We start from the raw sequence: 18,597 nt of genomic DNA on the forward strand, positions 1-18,597 counted from the left end.
TGTATTTTGATATAGTTAGTGCCAAGACACGGCTAGGCTGTTGTGTTGCTATTATTTTTCCTGTTTGTTTTCTGAGACACTGTACAGCACCTGTATATAAACGTGTAAATATCACAAATAAACACTGCACTGTTTTGTCACTACCTTCTTGTATTTGGTATCTGTGCCTGAGAAACTGCTCATCCCAGGAAGCTTTGTGCTCCCCCCCCCCCCCCCCCAATAATAAAAATAATAAATATACTGTATATATTTATGTGTGTGTGTATGTATTTTGTGTGTATATATATATGTGTGTGTGTGTGTGTGTGTGTGTGTGTGTGTGTGTATATATATATATATATATATATATATATATATATATATATATATATATATAATATAGCGTGAATGACATCAAAATCATAACATCGTCATTTGACGGAGCGATCACGTGGTAAAAGACCGCGATGAATGGCCGTTTACCGTGATCCGTGCGGACCCGGCGGTCACGGATGCTCTCGAGTGCGCGCGAGAGCGGAATTCTGGGAGGACGTCATATGACGTCCTCCCAGAGTTAAACAACCGCCCTGTAGCCGCCATTCGGCTATGGGCCGGTTGTTAAGTGGTTAAAATGCCGAAAACGAGACTCTTGCCTGTTGGGTATGCATGGTCCTGTCTTTATCCATAAAAGCATAAAAACATTGCTACGGTAGTTTGACTTTGGCAGGGTCACACATCCTATCTATGTTTTCCAGAGTAACTAGGCCTCTGCCTGGTCTCTTGCAGACCTATTATTATTATTATTTATATCCCTGACATGAAAGATTTTATAATGTTTTTGCAAACACATATAGAGGGCACAGCTCTGCATTTTTTTTCTTGATTATAGGATTATAGCGCCATCCTCAGGAGTAGGCAGAAAAAGGATAAAAAGAACACAGCACTGCAGTCCTAAATGGTCCTTTTTTTTATTTTTTTTTTATTGGATTCTTCCTGCAAAGATCTTCAATCAACAGCCGAGCTTGGCAACATACTGGATAATATAGGACTGGACTGAATAATATAGATCCAGTAATCCCCTTCGCTTGGCCAGTGAGCGAATGCATGCCTTTAGGCTACGCGCTGGATCAACTGTGACAGCCTGGTGTGGACCACGGGCAGTCTAGTGAGTTACTCACTGGGGGCACATATGATCAATTGGCTCTATGCTGGTTGTTTACAGTGTCATAGGTTAACCTCTCCTCTGGAGCCCCACATTACCACCTGTATATCTGAATAAAAGGCAGCTCCTCCCTAACTAAGAAGACCGTTTTTTGGTCTGTTCTCGATGGAATTTTTTGTTTCAATTTTTGTCTCTGATCATGGTGTGCTGACAGGAGGATGGGCCAGGAAAAGTTTTTATGTTTGTGGAATAATTTTTAATCTATATGGAATAAAGATTTTGATTATATTTCAACAATTGGGAGCTGAGTTTTATATATTTAGAGAGGTATAAGTGGTATGTTTCATGCAATAATCATAACTGACAATTTAGTGAGTATGGTGACAGGTAGAGCAATATACCATTATATATTGGCTTTTTTTGGTATTGAATTGATTGTGGAGGGTTCCCTCACCAAAAGTACCCATATTCTTAGGACCTAGCAGGGTAACTCTTTGGTGCTGTGTATTGATGCAGGGATGGTACCCACTCCATCTTCAGATAGCTGGAAGTGGGTTTTGGGTACCTTGTTCTTTAAATTATTGCTCTTGTGACAAATTTTGTGGTGATACCTCGCATGTGTTGTGGAATCTATGTTTACATACTCACGCAAGCCCTACGTGTGCATTTGCATTTGGGGGGGGGGGGTGTCTTCCGTTCCCCAAGCTCCTCTTGCTCTACATTTTTTAGTAGTTTTACTGCTGTCCTGAGCTCCTTTTGAGGAATGGGAGAGCCAAGGAACCACTGCGGGTGGAGGGTAGTACCTTTTGAGCCTTGTAAAAATGATTGAATGGCTCTAGAGCCTCCTGGATCATTATTTTTATCTGAGTTTGTGAACTTGTTTTAATCCCTCTTCTTGTGCCTTAGGTCAAAAATTCCATTATCACATCAGAAATCACTCTTGAGCCTTGTACACACGATCAGATTGTTGGCCAACAAAACCGTGGACTTTTGTCCAAAGGACGTTGGCCCAAACTTGTCTTGCATACAAACAACAAGGAATTGTTGGCCAACAAATACGAACATAGTGACGTACTATGTTGTTTTGTTCTTAAGCTTTTTAGTGCTTTCCTTGTCTGGGCTCCTCCTGCTAATTTCGTGTTAGTAGAAGTTTGGTGAGTGATTCACGCTTTTCATTTCACATGTTTCATTTCATGCTTTTTAGTTTGTTTCTGAACCGCCGTTCGTCAACCAGCCACGTTGTGGAATCGGAGATGAAGTGTTATTTATTATTGGCCTTGGAGTTATTGCTTTGACATTATATTTTTGATTGAATGATTTGATTTGGTATATTTTCTATATTTTTGGATGTATAGAATGCACTTTTTGGTTAAGTTCTATTGGCAGATAGCATGTCTAATTTTATTTGCTTTCTTTTTTTAATCCATACTAAAAAATTGTGTAGAATAATACTTGGCTATGTGTTTGTTTTACTTCAAATTACAGTTTGGGAGTAGGCAATTACAGAAAAAAAAATACAATGTAAAATTGACAAAGGACACCATAGTTGTATCTTTGATCTTAAAAACTACGGGATAATGTTGTTGTGGTAACTTCCCCCCCCCCCAAAAAAAAAAAAAAAAAGCATAATAATAATCTTGATATCACTAGAGAAAAAGACTTTGAAAATTTGTCTGCAATAACTCCGTCAGTATCCCCAACAAAGCAGCTTCATTATTATCCCATTAAATAAGAAGAGAATGTGCGCTGTATTTCGAGATTTCATAATTTGCCATGTCACGAATTCTCCATTACGAATGCTAGTTTACAAGACCGACCGCTTCTGGCTCGTCCTTGCTTGCGAGCATGCATGTCTGTACTTTTGACTTTTGTCTGAAGGACTTGTGTACACACGCTTGGAAAATCCGACAACAGAAATTTGTCTGGAAAATTTTAAAGCCTGCGATCCAACATTTGTCCGCAGAAAATCCATCAACAATTGTCCGATGGAGCACTCTCGGATTTTCCACCAATATCCTGTCATCACACATTTCCTGTTGGAAAATCCAATCGTGTGTACGAGGCCTTACTCTTACACACCTATTGTGCACTGCTCCTTTAATAGGACCTCAACTCCCCTTCTCAGGTGGACCTTAAAGCGATAGTAAACAGCACCCTTTTTTTTTGTTTTTTAAACCCTGGCATAATGTTCTAGTATGCATCGCTTCTCTCTCTCTCTCTTTTTCTCTCTCTCTCTTTCTCTCTCTCTCTCTCTCTCTCTTTCTCTCTTTCTCTTTTTCGCTTTCTTTCTCTTTCTTTCTCTTTCTCTCTTTCTCTCTTTCTCTCTTTCTCTCTTTCTCTCTCTCTCTCTCTTTCTTTCTCTCTCTCTCTCTTTTTCTCTTTCTCAGCTGTCAGCTGAAATGGCATACAGGGAGATTGGTGCTTGTAGCTGTCACTTCTGCCACACCGATCATCACAACTGTTCCCTGGGATCTCCTCCTCCTCCAGCTCTTGTATCATGCTCCTGTTAACCACCACCCCCCCCCCCCCCCCCCCCGCAAACGGCTTCCCTTCTCTCCTCTACCGCCGTCTGCAGGGAATTTGTCAGGTTATTTACTGAAGGCAAATCCATTTTGCACTGCAAGTGAACTTGGAAGTGCAGTCACTGTACAGTGCCTTGCGAAAGTATTCGGCCCCCTTGAACTTTTCAACCTTTTGCCACATTTCAGGCTTCAAACATAAAGATATAACATTTTTATTTTTTGTGAAGAATCACCAACAAGTGGGACACAATTGTGAAGTGGAAAGAAATCTATTGGATTTTTGAAACTTTTTTAACTAATAAAAAAATGAAAAGTGGGGCGTGCAAAATTATTCGGCCCCCTTGCGTTAATACTTTGTAGAGCCACCTTTTGCTGCGATTACAGCTGCAAGTCGCTTGGGGTATGTCTCTATCAGTTTTGCACATCGAGAGACTGAAATTCTTGCCCATTCTTCCTTGCAAAACAGCTCGAGCTCAGTGAGGTTGGATGGAGAGCGTTTGTGAACAGCAGTTGTCAGCTCTTTCCACAGATTCTCGATTGGATTCAGGTCTGGACTTTGACTTGGCCATTCTAACACCTGGATACGTTTATTTGTGAACCATTCCTTTGTAGATTTTGCTGTATGTTTGGGATCATTGTCTTGTTGGGAGATAAATCTCCATCCCAGTTTCAGGCCTTTTGCAGACACCAACAGGTTTTCATCCAGAATGGTCCTGTATTTGGCTGCATCCATCTTCCCCTCGATTTTAACCATCTTCCCTGTCCCTGCTGAAGAAAAGCAGGCCCAAACCATGATGCTGCCACCACCATGTTTGACAGTGGGGATGGTGTGTTGAGGGTGATGAGCTGTGTTGCTTTTACGCCAAACATATCGTTTTGCATTGTGGGCAAAAAGTTAGATTTTGGTTTCATCTGACCAGAGCACCTTCTTCCACATGTTTGGTGTGTCTCCCAGGTGGCTTGTGGCAAACTTTAGACGAGACTTTTTATGGATATCTTTGAGAAATGTCTTTCTTCTTGCCACTCTTCCATAAGGGCCAGATTTGTGCAGTGTACGACTGATTGTTGTCCTATGGACAGACTCTCCCACCTCAGCTGTAGTTCTCTGCAGTTCATCCAGAGTGATCATGGGCCTCTTGGCTGCATCACTGATCAGTCTTCTCCTTGTCTGAGCTGAAAGTTTAGAGGGACGGCCAGGTCTTGGTAGATTTGCAGTGGTCTGATACTCCTTCCATTTCAAAATGATCGCTTGCGCAGTGCTCCTTGGGATGTTTAAAGCTTGGGAAATCTTTTTGTATCCAAATCCGGCTTTAAACTTCTCCACAACAGTATTAGGGACCTGCCTGGTGTGTTCCTTGGTCTTCATGATGCTCTCTGCGCTTTCAACAGAACCCTGAGACTATCACAGAGCAGGTGCATTTATACAGAGACTTGATTACACACAGGTGGATTCTATTTATCACCATCAGTCATTTAGGACAACATTGGATCATAATATCCAATAGATTTCGTTCCACTTCACAATTGTGTCCCACTTGTTGGTGATTCTTCACAAAAATTTAAAATTTTATATCTTTGTTTGAAGCCTGAAATGTGGCAAAAGGTTGAAAAGTTCAAGGGGGCCGAATACTTTCGCAAGGCACTGTAGATCTGAGGGGGACATGCAAGGGAAAAGAAAAATAGCATTTTCATCTAGAGACCTGCACTTCCTGTGAAAAGAATGAAATTGTAAAAAAATAAATACATACACATAAACTACTGACACTGTCCACTGCACCATACCCCCCAACCCTGTTCTCAGAAGCACTGTGAATTTTTTTTTTTTTTTTTATTATTTGGAAATGACTATAAAAAACGAAATAGTAAAAGATAGTAGATAAAATAATAAAAACAAAAAAAGCTACAGACACTGTTCACTAACCCCCCCCCCCCCACCCCCACCCAAATCACTGTGAAAAAAAAAATACAAAAATGTAATTGTAAACGATTAAAAAAAATTGGAAGAATAAAAACAATTCTGACAATGTCCATTGCTTTACTGACACCATCGACTGCACCCACTGGCCCCCAAAAAGCATTTAGAAAAAGTGAAAAAAAAAAAAATTCTAATAAATTAATAAAATAAACTACTAACACATCCCTACTGACGCCATCCTGCACATACTATCCACCGATGTACACTTTGCACTTCTCACCTGCACATTCTACCAACCTCCATACACTCTGCACTCCTCTACTGCATATTCTACCCACCTCCATACACTCTGCACTATTCTACTGCACATTCTACCCACTAGGGATTTTTTTTCTCAGAGAATAGGTGCAGGAACCCACCCTCCCCAGTCAACACCCCATCCTCAGCCCCACCCACAATCCCACCCACAATCCCACTCCCACTCCCACCCACAATCCCACTCCTACTGCTCCCAATCTTGCCATTCCTTGCTTAGAGAAGTAAAATAATGCCAAATAATGGGTGTGGTCAAGGCTCAGAACTGCGTTTCACGCACAATTTGAAGTTCAGGAAAGTGTAACACACAAAGTTGTGCAGTGAAGGAGTGTGTATCACTAAGTGTGCATAAAAAATATTAGCCTCCCCATTCATAGCTCAACTCCCACCCCCTCCAGTCAGGGAGGTCACCCTCTCTCACCTTCCCTCCCCATCTGAAGCTCAAGGTCTCCCTGTCTAAAGGTCACCCTCTCCCCATTCACAGGTCACCTTCTCTCTCCCCCATCAACAGCACACCTTCCCTCCCCGTTCAAAGGTCACCCTCTCGTTCCCCTATACACAGATCACCTTCTCCCCCCTACCCCACAGCTCAACCCCCCTTCTCTTCCCCACGTTATCTATTTGTCCCTCCACATTTCACTTCTGCACCCCTGGCTACAGCTCCCCCTTAATCCATAGCTCTCAACCTTCAGTATTTCACCTCCGCACCCCCAGCTCCCCACACAGTTTTCACTGTGCACAAATAACCCCCCCCCCCCATACCTAGGTCTGACCTCTGCAGAACAACCTCAACATCTCCACAGCTGTCTCTCTACAGTCTGCACAGCCACCCCTCCACCCCCCTTCTCCCTCCTTTCCCTTCGCAGCTCTCGCCTCTTAAAAGTTTACAGATCAGTTTAGCTTCACAGGATTAGAACGGTGCAGTCAGCTCCATTCTATAAGGTAAATGGCGCTGGCACCTCATCTTCCTGGGCCTAGAAACCAGAAAGTAACTGAAAGATGTAAAAAGAGTTTAAAACTTTTAAATATATTTACTAGCAGCATAAGGTTTAAAAATAGTCAATGTTGATTTAGAGAATTAATTTTCTCTTTAATAAGGAGAAAAACATGTGGAGGAAGTAGCCTAATTTTGACCCATTCGCACATAATCGTAAATATATATAGAAGTATCCCCTGCTAACCCTGCACGCCCACCCACCGACAAAGAAACGAACAGTCCACAATTCCAACAGTAGGCCCACTTCAACAGCGAGTGACAGAACAACAACAAATACATCCAAAAAGAAAAGGCCACAAATTGATCTGCGGTCCTATGAGTGAAACAAGTACTTGATCCCCTATCTGTCAGCAAGATTTCTGGCTCCCAGGTGTCTTTGATACAGGCAACGAGTGGAGATCAAAAGCATTCTCCTCTACCTTTATATGGTCGGGTAAGAGAGCGCGCATAGCTTTACCTAAATTATGCCTCCCGAAGGCTGAGGGGGGTGCGGGCTTACCCAATGTTCGTTTTTATAACCTTGCATGTTTGTTAAGACAGGGTCTAGACTGGCTTTCGGGCACCTCTAGGTATTGTAATGTACATCTGGAAGGGGCTATGGCTTCTCCTTACACATTGGCAGCAGTCCTTCACTCCAACCTACATGCTCTGCCACCTCATCCTAAATCTAATCTGCGTATCAGAGACACCAACATTGCATGGAGAGAAATAGGCAAATTATTAGGACTACCAACAACCATCTCGAGTTTTCTGCCCATTCAAGGAAACCCTATGTTCATCCCTTCCACTTTGCACAGCACATATTCACAATGGAAACTCAAGGGACTCGCCTCCACGAAAGCTTTATATCATGCGGATCATCGTGAGTTTAAGTCGTTTGAGACCCTGTCTCAGGAATTCTCGCTACCTCCGACCCATGTTTTCTACTATAACCAGCTAATCGACTACTTGAGCTCGCAATATGGGCCCCAGACGAATCCTTTCCAGCAGTCCTTCATTGACACTGTGTTGAACTCGGGGGAATATTCCATTTCCAACCTTTACTCTTACCTCATTCAATACTATTTGGATAAATACCATCTCACACCTTTCCAGAAATGGACGACCCTCCTAGGGGATGACAATCTCCCTACTAAAATTATGGATGGCTACCGGCAAATACGTAAACTCACACTCTCCGAAACGTGGCGTGAAAAACTATTTAAGATAATTCACAGGGCCTACTACCCCATGTACAATGATAACAGCAATATGAACTTGAAAATATGTCCATGGTGCTCTTCACCTCGCCCCACTCTACTCCATCGTCTATGGGAATGCCCTGCCATAGCAAGCTACTGGGACACAGTAACTACCTACGTTGAATCCTTGGGATTCCGACGTCTGTTTCTCACTGGGCACAACTGGCACTTCTTGTTGCTCGTAGGACGATTCTGCAATCTTGGATATCCAAACATCCCCCCACGTTGCTAGCGGTACAAAAGGCTATCGAATCACTTTTTTATATGGAACGACTGGACGCCATCACCAGAACTCCTCGTCCTACACACCGTTTCTTTGCGAGATGGCGTAACTATATGGAGGTCACTTTAACTCACGCTGACATTCAGACAGCAATGCATCCATTCCGATTTACGGCTTGGTATCTCCAAAAGGATCTGGCTGGCTCTTTGGGTAGACTTAAACTGTCTCCCCGGGGAGATCCTGCGGCCTATAGGCCACCTTGACATTCTGACCCTAAGATGTGCATTTCTCATAATAACTGTGTGTTTCCTCGTCTTTTCTTTGTTCTAGAGGTTGTGACCCTGAGGCTACCGATTTTACTCATATCTCTGGTATATTCGGATTGTATAGGCTATTGAGACCCACTCGGGTCCGTTTGCCCCGACCCTGGGACTATACTGCCATTGGTTCTTTTCTACTCGCTACATAAGTGTTTGTATCTGTATACTTTTATTCTGTACAGTTATCTTCTGTAACCTTTTATTTGTAAAACCAAATAAAAAATTAAAAAAAAAAAAAAAAACCATTCTCCAAGGCTACGTATCCACCAGTGCAACCTGTCACGCAACCCAGGACTGCAAAGCTGCACAAGTCGCACCCCATGACCTCCAAAAAGCACCGTCCACACCTGCGTGACCCCACAGCAGTCCCTGCACCACACCAGTCCCACCCCGATGCGACCGGAGGTCCCCAGACCCCAAGAACACACAGGCACTGCTCCAAGTCCCATCAAAATTGCGTGATCTCCAGGCCACAACAGTGGAAACTTGGGCTAAAGCTACTTTTCCTGGTGCTAACCAGGACTGCAAAGCCGCACCCCCAACAAGTAATGCCCATACCTGCACGATCTCAAGCCGCAGCGACCCCAAAGCAGTGCCATGCAGGTTTAAGAGATATTTACTGTACCTATAGTAAGGCTTACCTGTAGGCAAGTTTGTGCTCTAAGAATCGCATATCAAACGGAGTACAAGCCAATCATTTAATCATCCACACCAGCCTTTCTGGATTGTATGCTCATGTAACCAATTAGGGTGTCTTTTTTTTGTTTTTCTATTTGAATGTAACGTTGCTTGACTACCTCTCTACATTAACGTGTATGCATGAGCAAGGTAATGGATGCTACGTAGACACATATCAAATGAAACAACGTATTCGTATAAAAAATATTCAAGTATTAATGTGAATGTAAATATTCTTGTAGGAGACACGAATGGGAACCTTTATTGGAGTATACTTGCCATGTTTACAGAACATACTTGGCGTAATACTTTTTCTACGACTAACGTGGATTGTAGGAAATGCCGGAGTACTTGAATCTTTTTGCATCGTTCTGATGTGCTGTTCATGTGTAAGTATTTGGTTAATTTTTTTAGGGCATAGATTGTTTAGCTTGTTTTTGAGAAAATATGGACTTCGTTAAAAGAAGTTTTCCATTTCTGAGGTTTATACTAGCAAATGCCTAAAAGGGACTTCTTTAGGGACTAACTAAATGGGCAGGTTTGAAGCTCTTGTTTTCTTGCTATTGTTTCCCTTGTGATAAGTAACAGCAAAAGCATATACCTGTTCTTTCTCCTCTCTTATCTCTATTTACAAACATTCATAAACCTATAGATTGAGCCAGGTATGCATGTTTTGGATATTGCCAGGCAACAGATGTGTGCTTGACGTATTCATGTCTTATTTGTAATGAAAATGATCAAGAAAATAAGGGTCAAAAAAGCATTGTATGTGTAAAATAATGTAACCCTAGCCAAATGACCAAACCATAACTAAAACTGTTCATACACAGTATATATTGTGTATGATCAGCCATGAAAAGTCTAATGGATTCCTCCAGCCATTCTTTTACAGTAAGGGTGGATAAAGCTCTAACTGCGGCTATTGTATTTTGACAGCTCCAGAGGGCCGTCTACTAGGCAAATTCCACCCCTATCAAGAACCGACTAAATGTCGTACTTTGTGTGTATGGCCAGCTTAATCCCTTCTTACTGACAGTAGGCAGCCTCACTGGATTAGGCTTATTCCACGGGGCTGCATATCTACATTAGAAAAAACACACACCTAAAGCACTGGTGGTAACGCTCAAAGCTGAAATGCCTGATTTTGTAAAATAGTGGGAGGACATGCATAAGTATGCTGGTTCATCAATAGCAACAATAAAAATATATTGTAGAGGTAAAAATGTAACAATTTAAAAAACAATAAAAAAAATAAAAAAAATCGATCAGAGTCCTAAAATTGGTTAAACATAGAGTTCTAGAGGGTACGCCCCTATCAACTCTCTGAAACAAATGTTACAAAGGGAACGAGGCTGCTTCAGGTGTGGGCTGGGGGACACGACCCGATCACTATGGGAAAAGGAAGCAAATAAGGAAGAGAAGTGCCAGGCAAGTCCTAGTACAGCATTATTTTATTCCATTAAAATACAAATTGTTGACAGTAAAGGTGCACTTACATAGTGCTAGTGAGGGTAGGTATTTTCCAGATCCAGCATCACAGAAGAGCCGCTGTGGTGTCCCTTTAGAAGAGTCTACGAATGCTGTGTGTCAGCGGGAAGCTGAAGCCTCGAAGGACCTGGGGAGGATGCTGGCTGTGTAACTCTGTGTAGGAGTGTTCCATAGCTGTTAGAGATGGGAGCCGCCTACCACTGTGGCTGACCAATCAGAACGTGTTCAAAGGCACCGCTAAGCCTCCTTCATTTGTTCTGCAGCCGACACCACGGTGGCTCTTCTTTGATGCTGGATCAGGAAAGTACCTACCCTTATTAGCACTATGTAAGTGCACCTTATACTGTGAACAATTTGTATTTTAATCAAATAAAATAATGCTGCACTAGGATTTGCCTGCCGCTTCTCTTCCTTTTTTGCCTTCCTTATCCCATATATGCATATCTGTCTTTGTGCTGGGAGCACAAAGACCGGGGTCTCACCAGAGCCGCATGTCCCGTACGAATGATCGGGACCCAGAACACCCAGTCCCGGGTCACCTGATTTCTGCGATAGCCACTGATTTGGCTACCGCAGTGATCAGTCACTGTGAAACCTGCCCCTGTGTTTTCTTTCTCTCTGAGTGAAGATGCATTGCATCTCTCCTTGAAGGGAGAAAGAAATAAACAAATAAATAAACAAAACTGTATGTGTAAAAATAAACAAAGAAAAAATGGTTAAATCAGGGTTTGCTCTAAGTTAGTGTCGGGGTTACCGTTTGGGTCAGGTAAGGGTCAAGATCAGGGTCAAAGGTAATTTTTAAATTGGTATGTGCCAGTGTGTTTTAGAAGAATAAAAAGGAATATATGCACTACTGGTTCTGGACTCGATCTCTACGATCGTCAGGAGCAGGAGAATTTGTTTTGGTTGATTATGGTAGTAGCAAGAAATATACAGCTAAATTTAAAAAATATATATTCTTCCTTCTTCCTTCTTCCTTCTTCCTTCTTTCTTCTTTCTTCTTTCTCCTCCATTTTGGCCCAGTTTTCCTTTTGATAATAATAAAAAATAAATATCAAGAGATATTCATTGCCTTTTTCTCCTGGAAAAAAAAAACAAAACAAAGTATAATCCACCTGGATGCACAAAGTAGTTGTGATGCCAAGGTTGCAAAATTGTTCTTGGGCTTTAACATTAGTTTTGCCTTTTAGGTGCGAAGAGGTTAAATGGCACTGTTAAAGGCTGATCTACAAATCGTAATGCCCCATAGTAAAATGTTTATGGAGATTCTAACTTGGCAGATTGGCATACTTTGCTCCGAGGCCTGCAGCATTGTTTACTTTCCTCTGATGGCTTCCTGACCTGACAATGGGGCCCAACTGCACAGGCACAGTCATCAAATCGAAAAGCGATCAGGGGGATGTAAAGAATGCCACTGACCTCCTGAGTTAGATCTAGTCAAGTACAGCAATTTTGGAGGGGGGGGGGGGGTGGCTAGTGAGGTGGTGGCTAAATTATAAGGAAGCTTTGGCAGTTTTCCTATCCTTTAACCAGTTGCCGACCGCCGCACGCCGATGTACGTCGGCAGAATGGCACGGGCAGGCATAAGGGCTTACATGTACGTCCCTTGCCTCCCGCGGGTCGGGGGCCCGATCGGGCCCCCGCCCGGTGCCTGCGGCGGTCGGTTTTCGTCCGGGAGCGATCCGGGACGAGGGGGCGGCCATTCATTCATGGCCACCCCCTCGCGATCGCTCCCGACGAATAGAAATCCCCCGTGACATCACTTCCTCTCCTGTAATGTAAACACAGGAGAGGAAGTGATGTATTCTCTCCTCCGTGTCGGTATTTTGCGTTCCGACACGGAGGAGAGCGGATCGGTGAGTTGCACCAACACTCTACACACACAGTAGAACATGCCAGGCACACTCACACCCCCCCTTTACCCCCCGATCACCCCCCCAATTACCCCTGCCCCCCAGTCACAGTGACACCAATGTAATTTTTTTTTTTTTTTTTTTTTGCATTGGTGTCATTTGTGACTGTAATAACTGTTAGGGCAGTTAGAGTTAGCCCCCTTTAGTTCTAATGTACCCCCCTAACCCCCCCAATAAAGGTTTAACCCCGTGATCACCCCCCGTCGCCAGTGTCACTAAGGCTGGGTTCACATTGCAGCGGTTTATGAGAACGAATGTGATTCGCACCGCACTGCAGTGCAAATCACATCCGATCTCTGTGCGATTCGAGTTCAGCCATTCGCCGCACCCGCCGCAAATTCGCACGGGACCCTTTTTTTGGCCCGCAGCAGAATCGGATCGCATGGGTGTTCACACCATGCGATCCGAGTTTGCAGATCGCACTGCGATATGCGAACTGATCTGGGGGTGTCAGTAACATTTCACTGACACTCCCAGCAGTTCGCATAGGGCAGTGTGAACTGCCGCCGGGAGGCATGCGATGCGGGAACCCGCCGCGGATTCGCGGCGTTTCCGCATCGCTCCAGTGTGAACCCAGCCTAATAAGCGATCATTTTTCTGATCGCCGTATTAGTGTCACAGCTGACGCTAGTTAGGCAGGTAGGTATTTAGGTTCGCCGCAGCTTTTTATAGCGCCAGGGACCCCCATATACTACCGCATAAAGCCCCCTGATTGCCCCCTAGTTAACCCTTTCACCAGTGATCACCATATAACTGTTACAGGTGACGCTGGTTGGTTAGTTATTTTTTTATAGTTTCAGGGCACCCGCCATTTATTACCTAATAAAGGTTTAACCCCCTGATCACCCGGCGGGTGTCATTTGTGACTAATAACTGTTAGGGCAGTTAGGGTTAGCCCCCTTTAGTTCTAAGGTACCCCCCTAACCCCCCCAATAAAGGTTTAACCCCGTGATCACCCCCCGTCGCCAGTGTCACTAAGGCTGGGTTCACATTGCAGCGGTTTATGAGAACGGATGTGATTCGCACCGCACTGCAGTGCAAATCACATCCGATCTCTGTGCGATTCGAGTTCAGCCATTCGCCGCACCCGCCACACCCGCCGCAAATTCGCACGGGACCCTTTTTTTGGCCCGCAGCAGAATCGGATCGCATGGGTGTTCACACCATGCGATCCGAGTTTGCAGATCGCACTGCGATATGCGAACTGATCTGGGGGTGTCAGTAACATTTCACTGACACTCCCAGCAGTTCGCATAGGGCAGTGTGAACTGCCGCCGGGAGGCATGCGATGCGGGAACCCGCCGCGCATTCGTGGCGTTCCCGCATCGCTCCAGTGTGAACCCAGCCTAATAAGCAATCGTTTTTCTGATCGCTGTATTAGTGTCACAGGTGACGCTAGTTAGGCAGGTAGGTATTTAGGTTCGCTGCAGCTTTTTATAGCGCCAGGGACCCCCATATACTACCGCATAAAGCCCCCTGATTGCCCCCTAGTTAACCCTTTCACCAGTGATCACCATATAACTGTTACAGGTGACGCTGGTTGGTTCGTTATTTTTTTATAGTTTCAGGGCACCCGCCATTTATTACCTAGTCTCACTAGTGTACCCCTAAATTTAGGGGTGTCTACTTTCCAAAATGGGGTCATTTGGGGGGGGTTTGTGCCATCTTGGCATTTTATGGCCTTCAAAACTGTAACGCCCTTAGAAAGCCTGAAGGCGGTGCTTGGTTTTCGGGGCCCCGTACGCGGCTAGGCTCCCAAAAAGTCCCACATATGTGGTATCCCCGTACTCAGGAGAAGCAGCAGAATTTATTTTGGGGTGTCATTTCACATATGCCCATGGCATGCGTGAGCAATATATCATTTAGTGACAACTTTGTGAAAAAAAAAAAAAAAAAAGTTTGTAATTTTCCCGCAACTTGTGGCAAAATATAAAATATTCCATGGACTCAACATGCCTCTCAGCAAATAGCTTGGGGTGTCTACTTTCTAAAATGGGGTCATTTGTGGGGGTTTTGTGCCATCTTGGCATTTTATGGCCTTCAAAACTGTAATAGGTAGTGAGAAGTGAACTCAAAAATTTACGCCCTTAGAAAGCCTGAAGGCGGTGCTTGGTTTTCGGGGCCCCGTACGCGGCTAGGCTCCCAAAAAGTCCCACATATGTGGTATCCCCGTACTCAGGAGAAGCAGCAAAATTTATTTTGGGGTATCATTTCACATATGCCCATGGCATGCATGAGCAATATATCATTTAGTGACAACTTTGTGTAAAAAAAAAAAAAAATTTTTTTTTTTGTCATTATTCAATCGCTTGAGGCAAAAAAATAAAATATTCAATGGGCTCAACATGCCTCTTATCAATTTCCTTAGGGGGTCTACTTTCCAAAATGGGGTCATTTGGGGGGGTTTTGTACTGCCCTGCCATTTTAGCACCTCAAGAAATGAGATAGGCAGTCGTAAACTAAAAGCTGCGTAAATTCCAGAAAACGTACCTTAGTTTGTAGATGTGACAACTTTTGCGCAAACCAATAAATATACAATTATTGACTTTTTTTTTACCAAAGACATGTAGCTGAATACATTTTGGCCTAAATGTATGACTAAAATTGAGTTTATTGGATTTTTCTAATAACAAAAAGTAGAAAATATCATTTTTTTTCAAAATTTGCGGTCTTTTTACGTTTATATCGCAAAAAATAAAAATCGCAGAGGCAATCAAATACCATCAAAAGAAAGCTCTATTTGTGGGAAGAAAAGGACGCAAATTTTGTTTGGGTACAACATTGCATGACCGCGCAATTACCAGTTAAAGCAGCGCAGTGCCAAAGTGTAAAAAGACCTCTGGCCATTTACCAGCAAAGTGGTCCGGTCTGAAAGTGGTTAAATTAAATCCTTAATAAATAAATTGCCAAATCTCTTGTGAATTATATTGGAGATGCTTGAACACCAAAGGTGGATGGGCATGCCCCAAAGACCAAGATGGCTAGGAAGAGAGCAATGAATGATGTCTTATTTACTGAATAATGCAGAAAAGTCTGGGTTGTTATATTGTTAGAATTTTAAACAAGAAAAGAAAAAAACAATCACCGGGCCACTCTTGAAAGATTACATTGCAGCCTTCATTCAAAAAGTGAGGTTTAATATATTGGGGGTCAAAGAAATTCAATTAAAAATTTAAAATTCAAATTTAAGAGTTTTTCTTACATTTTTTTATTAATTGCTTTGAATAATGTATTTAGTAACCATTTCCTTTTTTATTTTAGACAATGTTAACTGCTATATCTATGAGTGCAATTGCAACCAATGGAGTTGTACCAGGTAAGCCAAAAATATAGTCCTCTCCTTCACCTGAAATTAAATCCAAGCTTAAGGATACCAGTGTTCCTCCTATTGACACTGTATGTTTTTGATCAGAATTAGAGCAAACTGAGTCTGCTTACCCCACGGTCTCCCGCATGGGATCCCTACAATTGTACAGGCCACTAAAACTTTTCCAGTCCACTCCCTATTAAAGGCTGTTCTATACAGTGACTGGCCTCACCGTTCTCTTCCAAAAAAATTTTGCTCAACTGTGTTCTCTCAAGGGAAGCAAACATGGTCTGCCTCTGTAGTGGACCCTTCTATCTGTTGTCTTCACACAATGCTCTCAGTCGCTGTTGAGCAGGGGTAGGCAAAATCCCAAAAAAGGAGGAACAGCATGAAAAAAACTTAATACAGTATTCCCCCCCCCCCCTCCCCCCACCGAAACACCTTTTAACCACTTCAACCCTGGAAGGATTTACCCCCTTAATGACCAGGCCATTTTTGCCATTTGCTCTACAGAGAATGAGAGCATTGTGTGATGACAACAGATAGAAGGGTCGACTACAGAGGCAGACCATGTTTGCTTCCCTTGAGAGAACACAGTTGAGCAAAACAGTTTGGAAGAGAACGGTGGGGCCAGTCACTGCATAGAACAGCCTTTAATAGGGAGTGGACTGGAAAAGTTTTAGTGGCCTGTACGATTGTACAAAGCCACCATGAATAGCTGTAGGACCTAAACAAAAACTGTGGCTAGGCTGTTTATACACAGGTTCAACTGTCAATCACACTGGATCAGATGCGCAGCCACACTGAACCTTGATATTCTTGAAACTGATGATAGCCTGATTACAGAGTTAAAGAACCTGCCATTATTGGTTTCCAGACATGGAAGGTCTCTAAGGGACCGAAATATGACAAATCAGTCCCCAGGCTGATTTGTCATATGCTACAGGTGTTACAATGTTGTAATTGTCTGCAACTCCTTAATATGCAGTGAAATCTTTAAACGTCCACATGGCGGCAAGCCGTACTGGATACATAATTGTGTTAACACTGAATATTGTGTATATCTTTTAAAATGCCCATGTTCATTGGTATATCTTGTTAAGACGATTGGCCCGTTTAAATGGAGATTTCAGAGACAACAAAGTGACAAACGGACAACCTTGGCTAAGACCGCAAATGATGTTCCTATTGATCTCTCCAATCTATGGCTGTGCATTTTGTTGCAGAAAAAAATCGGGTACATGAACTTAGGAGCATGGTAATTGAACATGTCCAGTAAGAGGGGGTATACATAACTGTCTCTTCTGAAGGCCTACTAGATTTATACAATAAACACGATACAACCCAAGGGCCTTAACCCCTTGACCACTGGGCACTGAAACCCCCTTATTAACCAGACCAATTTTCAGCTTTCGGTGCTCTCACATTTTGAATGACAATTACTCAGTCATGCAACACTGTACCCATATGAAATTTTTGTCCTTTTTTTCACACAAATAGAGCTTTCTTTTGGTGGTATTTAAAGAGGGAGTCCACTGGAAAAAAAATTATGAAAAGCCAGCAGCTATAAATACTACAGCTGCTGACTTTTAATAAATGGACACTCACCTGTCCCAGGGTCCAGCGATGTGGGCAGCTGAGGCCGATCGATCTCTCGGCTGCTGCCGCCGCTGTTCTCGCGAGGGAATCAGGAAGTGAAGCGTTGCGGCTTCACTTCCCGGTTCCCTACTGCGCGAGTCGCGCAGCGTAATGGGAATGGTCCGGGCTGTTTTTGGGACCGTGTGTGTCCCAGCAGACAACACAGCCAGACAGGAAGAAGCATAGACTCCCGTGGAAGTCTATGCCCGTAAGTGGGTGCAAATACCTGTCTTAGACACCTGCACTCCCCTCACCCCTGAAAGGTGCCAACTGTGACATGGAGGGGGGAGGGTTTCAATGAGCGGAAGTTCCACTTTAGGGTGGAACTCCGCTTTAATCACAGCTGGGTTTTTTATTTCTTGTGCTATAAAAGAATAAAGACCGAAAATTCAGTAAAAAAAATAAATCTATTTTTTCTTTGTTTCTGTTATAAAATTTAGCAAACTAGTAATTTTTCTTCATAAATTTTGGCCAAAATTTATACTACATATCCTTGTTAAAAATAAGTACAAATTGGTGTATATTATTTGGTCTTTGTGAAAGTTATAGAGTCCAAAGGCTATAGTGCCAATATCTGAAAATTGATCAAACCTGAAGTACTGTAGTACTGTTGGCCTATCATTTCTTGAGACCCTAACATTTCAGAACAGTACAAATACCCCCCCCCCCCCCTCAAATGACCCCTTTTTGGAAAGAAGACATTCCAAGGTTTTTGGTAAGAGGCTTGGTGAGTTTTTTTAAGTTGTAATTTTTCCCCACAATTGCAAAATCAATATTTTTTTTTTTCACAAAATTGTCATATTATCAGGTTATTTCTGACACACAGCATATGCATACCACAAATTACACCCCAAAACACATTCTGCTATTACTCCCGAGTATGGCGATACCACATGTGT

The 18,597-nt window shown here is 43.1% G+C and overlaps 1 protein-coding gene across 2 annotated transcripts in view; it reads left to right on the forward strand.

Annotated features, from left to right (window-relative positions):
• SLC12A7 (solute carrier family 12 member 7) overlaps positions 1-18,597 on the forward strand; it is a 684,227-nt gene that overhangs the window by 246,473 nt on the left and 419,157 nt on the right. For both annotated transcript variants that reach the window (XM_077491822.1, XM_077491823.1), the window contains exons 4-5: positions 9,595-9,741; positions 16,015-16,069. In XM_077491822.1, coding sequence (XP_077347948.1) covers positions 9,595-9,741; positions 16,015-16,069 — 202 coding nt within the window. The remainder of the gene's footprint in view (positions 1-9,594; positions 9,742-16,014; positions 16,070-18,597) is intronic.

Source organism: Lithobates pipiens, unplaced genomic scaffold (genome assembly GCF_037356315.1).
Source record: "Lithobates pipiens isolate NorthernLeopardFrog02 unplaced genomic scaffold, aLitPip1_a1.2 Scaffold_19, whole genome shotgun sequence".
Classification (NCBI taxonomy): Eukaryota; Metazoa; Chordata; class Amphibia; order Anura; family Ranidae; genus Lithobates; species Lithobates pipiens.